Source organism: Sarcophilus harrisii, chromosome 1, assembly GCF_902635505.1.
Source record: "Sarcophilus harrisii chromosome 1, mSarHar1.11, whole genome shotgun sequence".
Lineage (NCBI taxonomy): Eukaryota > Metazoa > Chordata > Mammalia > Dasyuromorphia > Dasyuridae > Sarcophilus > Sarcophilus harrisii.
Genome location: NC_045426.1, coordinates 279909546 through 279919435, shown reverse-complemented (window position 1 = coordinate 279919435; position 9890 = coordinate 279909546). Strand labels below are relative to the sequence as shown.

Here is a 9890-nt window from a genome sequence, read left to right as displayed (position 1 = left end):
GGCTTTGCCTTAATATCACCTAGTCATCCCTAGCCAGCATGATCATCTTGCCTTCTGTCCCACTTTCAAAATTAAGCCACTTTCAACACTGGTTTTTTGGGTAGAGGGAGGGGCATCTAGGTGGCACAGTGGGTAAAGTGGGGAGGGCTTGGAATCAGGAAAAACACATCTTCCTGAGTTCAAATCTGGTTTCAGTTACTTATTAGCTATGTGACCCTAGGCAAGGCACTTAACCCTCTTTGCATCAGTTTCTTCACCTGTAAAAAAAAAAAAAAAAAAAAAACTGGAGAAGGAAATAGCAAACTAGTTCAGCATCTCTGTCAAGAAAACCCAAAAATGATATCATGAAGGATGGGATACAACTGAACAACAGCAATAATGAAATCCTGTTTTCCAATGTTTGTTCAGAAAATCATTATCTTTTTTTTTCTTGGTTTTGTTTCATTTATTTAATTTTGGGTGAGGTAATTGGGGTTAAGTGACTTGCTCAGGGTCACACAGTAAAAAATATTAAGTGATTAAGACCAGATTTGAACTCAGATCCTCCTGACTTCAGAGCTGGTGCTCTATCCACTGTGCCATCTAGCTACCCCAAGAAAACACTTATCAAATTAATATTGCCACTGTAACTGGCAATGGAACTTAGTCTATGGCAATTTACTTTCCAATAGTGTCATTACTAATTTTTGTGATTATCTCTAAACCAAATTCTTTTTTTTTTCTGTGCCATTACCCCATGTATTGCATTTTCATAGAAGAATGCATGTTCCTTGACAAGAACTCTCATTTTTATATTTGTATCCCTAATAGCACAGTATCTGGAATATGCTTGTTAATCAGAATTTATCCTAGAGCAGAGATGACTTAAAGTCCTCTCCAAATATTTAAGTGGTTGTCCAATGAAGGAAGATTAAACATTCTTGTCTCCAGAAAGCAGACGAAAGACCAAATTACTTTAGGGGCAATATTCATTTTATTATAAGGAGAAGTTTCCTTACTATTAATACTGTCCAATAATGAATTCAAACACCAATAGGAGTCTTCAAATAGTGCTTCAATCATCACTTGACCAAGATGTTCTAGTTTTGCAACAGGAGTTGGACTATGGCTGAAGAAATTTAGGTTGAGCTCCTATAACTGTAAACTGAATATTATAAAATAAAAACAAAAATCTCTCTTTCCTAAAGGAACTTAGATGCTGCTAGTTTTTCATTAACACGTACAAAGAAAGCTAAGGACAAAGCTCAAAAAATGAAAAAAAGGGAATAGGAACAAATGATTGGTAGTGTTTTCTCCCATCTTTGATGGCTAATGTGAAACTAGTTCAACAATACTGGCAATCACAAATTTAAACACACCCACCTTCCTTCCTTTCCTGATTCCTTTCCTTTCCCAATAGCCTAGAGCAATTATGTAATAATCATTATGGAGTATCATATACTCCATTCTGGATTCCATGCTGGAATCATTATATAGTAAAAAAATTTTAAATGACTTCTGTTAGCACAGGCCTGTGTTTGTAGAGAGTGGTACACAGAAGGAATCATAGATTTTAAGAGAACTTAGAGGTTTAGTCCAAGGGTTTCCACTTTTTTGTGTATCTATATCCTTTGGATTTCAATGAATCTTCCTAAACACCCTATTCAATGTTTTTTTTAATAGATTTTACAGTTTACCCTACATTTCCACATAAGAATCAATAGGATAATGTAGGGTGATTTTTTTTCTAACAGATTCTCCCTATTGCTCTGACAAACTTCTTGTGCTCCCTGGGATCATTGGTACTATGGGCTGAGAATCTCTGATTAGAACCCCAACACAACCCCCCTGATTTTATAAATGAAGAATCTGAGGATCACAGAAATTAAGTAATATGCCCAAAATCATAGAGGTTATAAGTGGTAGAACTGGAATCCGAACTCAGGTCATATTCCTTCAAATCCAGCACTCTTTATGTTGCCTCCACAGTTAGACTGGATATCAAAAACCTGACAAGCAGGTTGGGTCTCCTTTGGGGAAAATGAATTTGCTTGGCTGTGATTTTTGATCTAATCTTTATATTGGACTAGAAAACCTGAAACTAGCATCACTGGGTACAATCACTAAGACTTATGTTCCCGAGCTCTTCACCATCCCCTTTAACCTCGATTCCTTCCTGTGAACTAAATTAGCTCAAGAAGCCTTCGGACAATCAAGAGGCCTTGTAAAAGGCTTATTCTGTCCTCCCCTAACACAAGCTTGCTAAGTAAGCATAGAGACGCACCCCCATGAGTTTGCCAGCCAGTCAACAAACGTTTATGAAGCTCCGGGCATCGTCGGCCTATTTCTCCTACTCTATTTTAGGAGTTCGGTGATGGTAGGAAAAGGAATGGGGAGTCCGGTGATCCTATATGCCACCTTCTCCTCCCCTCCAGACACAAACACACTCAAGAGTTCAGGGCATTCAGGGAGAGATACCCTGGAAATCCTTAGACCTGTCGGATGCTGGGCTCTAAGGAAAGATTAGCGTGGGTGAGCAACCAGCAGACACCAGCTGGGAAAGAGAAGAGCGAGTAGAGCCCGCCTCCACCGCATCCACAGCTAACTCCCAGGATGTGGGAGACTTTAGTTTGGTGGCTAGTTTGTTTCGTCGACAGATGTGCAGCCCGAGATTGCTTTGTGAGCAGTTCTCCGGGCTGGGAGCTCTCCCCGAGAGTAAAGAATTCTTGATCGCTCTTAACTCTGCACTCGCTGCTTCCAACCTCAGGGATTGTCAGCAGGTGCGTTCCGGTTTTAGCCCATTACACTCTTCTCCCCACTCCTATCCCTGGAGAGAGAGAGAGAGAGAGAAGGACTCGCTCAGAGTCTCCTCTCCCGCTCTTTTTTTGGGGGCGAGGGGGGAGGAAGGGAGAGGGATGGAGAGGTAGGAAAGCCAATAGAGTGGAGGCGATGGGAAAGGAGGTGGGAAGTTGAAGTCAGGTCAGCGCTTCTGGTTTGCACCATCTAAGAGGTAGTTTGTTCCTAATCCTTGCTTTTACACGGAGAAAGCAAATGAGGATTCGATATACGTTTAGCTATGGGTTAGAGGCGGGGCAAGAGCTTCTATGGACAGGTTGTGGGTGGAGCCGAAGCGCCGAAGTCAATCAGATGTCAGGCATTTTCCAATTTCCATCCCACTACCCTTTTTCCATCCTCCCCGACCTTGACCAATCACCGCCACTCCCCTGCCCATCACTTCCTTCTTGTTCCCAGACACTATACCTCTGAGACTTGTACTCCGAATTCGGGCTAATGGATGTAGATGATATTAGTACCACGCTGAGTTTGTGTACTCATGTGCCGGGAAAGGGCTTCCCCAAACTACCTCCGGGAAGAGGCGTGTGTACTAGGTTTTGTGTCCAGTCGCTTAGCACCTTTTTCTTCAGGAGAAACCTTGCTGGGTTTTACCTGCCCAAATGACAGACACATCATCTGGCCCTCTTGTTCCTAAGAGTTCACTCCCGCTTCTATCCTTTGCCACCTCTACCTCACACCGTCCTTCTTTGTTTTCCAGCTTGCTCAGAAATGTGATGTAACAAGACTAGGCAAAAAAATCTTTCCCTCTCTTCAACAGTAAGTCCTTCCTCCCTCTGTCATAGACATGCTCACATTTATCCACACACATATAGAGGCATTCAACTCCCTATCGGGAGGTGAACATCTTGCACGTTCTGGTCTGACCTGGAATCCAAAAGAAGGGCATTAGAAACCCCCTCGGGAAAAGCTGGACAGAAACAAGTACCTCCCTTTTCAGCATGATGCGGAGTCCGGGGGACAAAACCAGTCCTGCCTCCTAGAAACGTGGAAATTAGCAGAGGGACAGCTGCTGTGGATTTTTCTGGTGAGAGTGGGACTGGTTTCCGTTCCTTTGCCCCTGAGCAAATCCTTTGGGAGACTGGAAAAGAAGCTCTGGGTACTGCCAAATAGTCCACTAGGTATGTGACAATGTGTGTGAGGCTACTTGTGTGAGAGAGATAGAGACCTGGAGTATTCGCAAAAGGAAACTTTCCTTGGATTTTACCTCCGTGGCGTCAGCTCTGACAGAAGGAATTTTAATATTGTTCTCCCTTAACTGAAGCAATTCATGACCTGGATGGGATAAAAGATGAGACCAGATGACATCAACCCGAGGACTGGACTGGTGGTAGCCTTGGTCAGTGTCTTCCTTGTTTTTGGCTTCATGTTCACTGTTTCTGGGATGAAAGGGGAGACCCTAGGGAACATCCCCCTCCTTGCCATAGGACCTGCGATTTGTTTGCCGGGGATAGCTGCTATTGCTCTGGCCCGGAAAACAGAGGGCTGCACAAAATGGCCTGAGAATGAACTCCTCTGGTGCCGAAAACTCCCCTGCTTTAAAAAATCAAAGGACAAGGAAGTTATTGAACTGTTGAGGACCCCATCTGACTTGGAGTCAGGAAAGGGGAGTTCTGATGAGTTGGTCAAAAAGACATACCTCAGAGGCAATACCTCCTCAAAGGGAGAGGTGCCTGTGGCCAGTTCTGTCACTACTACCATTGCTACAGAAGAGGAATCCAAAAGTCTGGTCCAAAAGGAGGATCAGTATGAGGCTTCCAGATACCTGGAAGGGCACTGTCCTTCAGGTACCTTCTCAGCATCAGGGAGCACCCCCAACTACAGTGCCTTGGAACCAAAGCGCTCCACTTGGGACAGATCTGACTGCCCAGAACCTGAAGATAGTATTTTCTTTGTACCACAAGACAGTATCATCGTCTGTTCCTACAAGAGCAGTCCCTATGACAGATACTGTTGTTACATCAATTCAAGCCAAATCAGTTGGGACCATGAGACAGTAGTTTAAATGCTGCACAAAAGCATATCTATGTTTATACAAACATGGCAAATTTCAGCTACTAATGGAAAAGAAACTACACTGCATGAAGTCTTCGAAATGTTAGAAATTGGCCTGGTATGTGATGGATGCTCAGATCTCCTGTGCCTGAAGCCCTGTGGATGAGCATGTTTGAGGGTTGGGGAATTATTTTAGTGAGAAATGGTGAGGTCTATGAGGGACTTATCTAGGGGATGTGAGAAGGTGACCAAGGAAATCAGAATTCAGATTCCTTATTTGTTAAATGATGTTGAATGTCTTACAAAATAGACCAAAAGTACTATGTGGTATCAGCTAATAACAAAACAAATCAGGAGCCAGCTATGTATAAAAAGTAACAAATGATGTATGAGAATATATGCTTTCAATAAGAGTTTTTCTTCATTTCTGAAGAATATTAAAAGACCAAATTTGCGCTCAATTGCATTAGATAATTGGGTGGGAGTTAGTTAAAAAGCTATTTATACTTATCTAGTTTCCCAATCAAGAAAATAGTTATATTCCTCCTTAGATGTTCCCTGGAAATCCAAGGATAACTTTAAAAAGCTGAATTTTATTCCAGTTCTATGATCTTCTGGCAATCACCATTCAGGAAACTGCATGTGTTAGTTAAAATAAAATGTCCACTGTTTTGTGAAAAAACTCATATTTTTAGAATGTTATGTCAATTCTTAATCTGATTATTTAATGACTTTATTTGAAGTGTTTTCAATATATAATTATCTTACATATATAATTTCCTCATAAAGTAAAACATGACATGGATGAAAGAATTATAGAGATTCAAATTAGTTTCAACAAATCAAAATTAATTTTTACAATACATGCAAATACCATTGAAAATATGGTTATAATTTTCCTGGGAATTATTATTTTCATATGCCTCTGCCCATTTAAAGACTTTATATATACACACAAACATATAAGCACATAGTAATTGCTGCAGCTATGAACAATATGCCAAATTTGCATGAAACATATTGATTAACTATCTGGAAGCCTAGTGTTAGCATGCATGTTCACACAGACCCTAGATATTCCAGTGTCACCAGGGTTAATGGCATAGAAAACTCTCTGATAAATAAAGATTTAATGATCTCTTAGCACTTCATAAAAAGGTCAATTTTATTTAGCCCAGATTTCACTGTTCCTAAGAAAGCAAAAAACAAACAAACAAACAAAAATCAACCATAATGGAAATTTTACAAATATTTTCTATTTTATTTTTTCAGTGCCAATTACATAAGAGAGTAAGGGCAAGCAGTCCAAGTGAACATACGTGTCTGTTTAATTGAAAGTTGAGATTAGTATGGAGCAATGGGGGCAAAGAGGATCTCATAAACTTCAGAGAATGATCATTATAATATTTCTCATAGGTGTTTCCAGCCATTCGCCCTAAAAATATATGGGAGAAAAGGGAAACTGGATGATATTAATTTGGGGGCTATTTCTTTCAGGTACATTAGACTTAATGGCATATTCCTTACATAAGGGCTAGAAAAGTTACTAGCATTTAGATTAAAAAATTTTACAAATCACACTCATCAGATCTATTTCAGACATATTTATTCTTTTTTTCTGTGCATAAGTGACTTATCCTATTGACCTTGAGCAAGTCACTTGACTTCTGAACCTCAATTTCTCATCTGAAAAATGAAAGGGTTGGACTATATCTGAGGTTCCTTTAATCTCTAAAGATACTGTCAAAAGATACTTTGTATACTTCAAAGAAATGATTTATAATGAAATGCATGCCAAAGATAAAGAAATTTGTATAAATAACTGTGAGACTGAGTTTGCTATTGCTAAAAATGATTTTGTACATATATGTGGAAGTAAAATTTTTCATATTACTGACTATAACTTTATAACCAAACTTATCGATGTCAGGGAGAAAACTAAGATTTTAATTTGGGGAATTAGATTAGGGAAGAAGCATTTTATAAATAAATATGTAGCCCAACATAATGTAGCATATGAAAATGAGCTAAGCACAAAAATAAATTTACAGACAGAATAAATGAAAATCTTTTATTGATATCATTATATCTATTTTTCCTAGTGCTGTGTTAATTAACTCATGAGGACTATGGGGACAGTGTATGGTAATGGTGTTAAGTGGTGGTCATGGTGGTAATGGTAGACATAGTAAACATATCTCCATACTGCTATCTTGCCGAAGATGAAAATCACTCTGGGAAAAGTCTAATGTGCTCAAACCTGTAGTAGACATTGAAAGTATTTAGAAGTGAGTACACAAACCTAAAAGTGATTGTATATTGCTGCTCCTTCAATATTATTTATTCATTGGGTCTAAGAAAGAGGCTCATTTAATGCTAGTCATAACAGGGCTGAAATAACCAGCTTGTTTCACATATTCTGGACCTCTCCTTAACACATCATCTCCTCTTCTACCACAAAACTTCAAGTTTAAAAATTGGGTTTGACTTGAGAGCTATTATTTTAGTAGTTGAAAGTTTTATATCACATTATCAATTTTCAGAATCACTAAATTCCCTATAATCCTTAATCTTTAATACTGTGATGAGAAAGCTTTGAACTAAAACAGTAATTTAGTTTTAAATTATAAAAAGGTATACTTTTTCTCAGAATAATATAAAATGAGAGTGTAAATATATGTGTTTTTTTTTAAGGATCTAGACTAAACTTTCCTCCTTACACTATGAAATAATGCAGCCTGATGCGCAAAATCAGCAGTTTCAAGTGCTACAGTTTATTATGACTTGCATACTTTTTTTCACAATATGTTTCCCTAATTCTCAAAACTTAAACCGAAAACTATAGAAAGAAGCATGAAATCCTCAAGTAAAAAAATGTGCTCTAATTTCAAGCCACAATTTAAATGAACTGGTCATTTTGGCATAAAGAGTAATGAAACATTAACATTACCCAGCTGGCATTCAGAACAAGTAAAAGAAGAATAATTACTTTGCCATTTATTCAGTAATATTTCAATTTGATCTTTGAATAAATTTTTACTTGTGCTGTTAACTTTTTTCTTTCTGTATCTTACTACTTTTTTATTACATATTTGTAAAAATTCCTCACATCAAACTATTCTTGGCTGCCCAGCAACTTCAAAGCTGTTGCATATTTGGGAAGTTGTTTCAGTCTGTTTCATACTATAGTCTTCATTTTGAGGAATTTTTTTAGAATTTTTTTTTTGTGATCACCACCTGTGATTTCATTGGTGTAAGAAAGTTTCTAATGAAGAAATTTCCTCTATAATACATAGATGGATTAGCAACTGTTCTTTGATGCCTAGCTTCAGACAGTTGCTAAGAAGTTATATGATTTGTCCAGGATTACACATGTCATTGTGTGTTGGAGGCAGGATTTGAACTAGATCATTCTGAGTCTAAGGTCAATTCTCTAATCTCTATGGCAGAGATTCATAATAAATTATGGTTTATTATCACAATACTGAATCAATTGCACAACCCCATATGAGGTTAAGAAGCTTTATTCTATGGCGATGGTGTCAAATTCAAATAGAAAGTGGGCCACTTAAAGAATATAAGGATCCCTGGAGAATACCTACTGATACAGAAAATCATATACCATCATTAGCTATGCCCTATTGTATTCTTATTTATTTTATTAAATATTTGACAATTATATGCCATATGATTCAGGTGGTACTCGGCAGCAGGTAGTATGTCTGCTTCTTCTGTTCTTCTGCTCTACTGCTCTACTGTCTATGACTACCTCTCCTATAGCCTCCAGGTTCAAATATAAATGCTATGTTAGGTATACAAAGTCTTTAGAACCTAATTGATTCCTACCTTTCCAGTCTTCTTATACCTTACTCCCCATCATGGATTCTTTGAACCAGTGACACTGGCCTTCTAGTTGTTCCACAGACAAGAACCTCAGTCTCTCAGCTTTGGCATTCTCTCTAGACATACTCCCGGTTGCTTGCACATTGTCTTGCCCATTAGATTAAAAACTCCTTGAGGACTGAGACTTTCTCCCTCCCTCCCTCCCCCCCTCCCTCCTCCTCCTCCTCCTCCTCCTTCTCCTCTTCATTTTCCTCTTCCTCCTTTCTCTCTCTCTCTCTCTCTCTCTCTCTCTCTTCTATCCGTCTCTGTCTCTACCTCTCTCTCTCTGTCTCTCTCTATCTCATTCTATAAAATACAAAATCTTGTCTCTTAAAAATTATGTAGCTGAAGTGTTATTTATTTGTTGCATTATTTCCACTCAAATTGGAAGATAAAAGCTTTTTTTTCCTACACATATAAATGAGAAGAGTCAGTAATAATTCAAGCCAAACTTAAAACTCTAAAAAAAAAAGTGGGAAGGGGAGGTTGACTGGAACTAACAAGTTGGTTGCTAACATGTTTCAAATTAATCTTATTCCTCCCTTCTCTATTTCTCCAAAAAGATGTGGACACAATGGGATCCAATCTTCCATCTTCGCCATAGACAATATTTTGAACACCAAGATGGGAAGTTTCGTTGGTTTCAGAACCAAAAGTATTGCTTTGCCCAATAAGTCAATATTCACACCTTTTGTTTTTATGTAGTGAGGTTGAGTGCTACCTTTCTTCTGGTATGACTAGTTTTGTCTTAAGAGCAAAATGGTGAAAATAATTAAAGCAATAACCAGTATTTTGCAATTGTTTTAATATCAATATTCTAAAGTACCTCACTGAAATACACACATATGTATGTACATTTGCCTATCTACATCCTACTTGCATAAAATAATGTGTGGGATTGGAAACTTTAGCAATAAAGTGGAAATACACATTTGAATTGGGTTTAAACCTTTTTCACTGCCCTTCCTTCTCATCTGTGCTCTTCAATGCTGAGCTCAAATAGTTTTTTTCTGCTTAATGAGGGCCTTGCAGATCATAAGATCATAGATCTAGAGATGAAAGAAACCTCAAATCTATTTAATCAAATTTCCTCCTTCTGCAAAAGAGGAAATTATGGCCCAGTATATTAGGTAACTTTCCAAGATTGCACAGGTAAATAAAAGTGTCAGAATTTGAACCAG

At 38.2% G+C, this 9890-nt stretch overlaps 1 protein-coding gene across 1 annotated transcript; it reads left to right on the top strand.

The window, feature by feature from the left end:
- Positions 1–3484: 3484 nt before the first annotated feature.
- On the top strand, positions 3485–6056 carry TMEM215 (transmembrane protein 215). Its single transcript, XM_031949487.1, has one exon. It carries the CDS (start codon positions 4124–4126, stop codon positions 4835–4837), a length of 714 nt encoding a protein of 237 aa, XP_031805347.1. The 5' UTR covers positions 3485–4123; the 3' UTR covers positions 4838–6056.
- The last annotated feature ends 3834 nt before the right edge of the window (positions 6057–9890 follow it).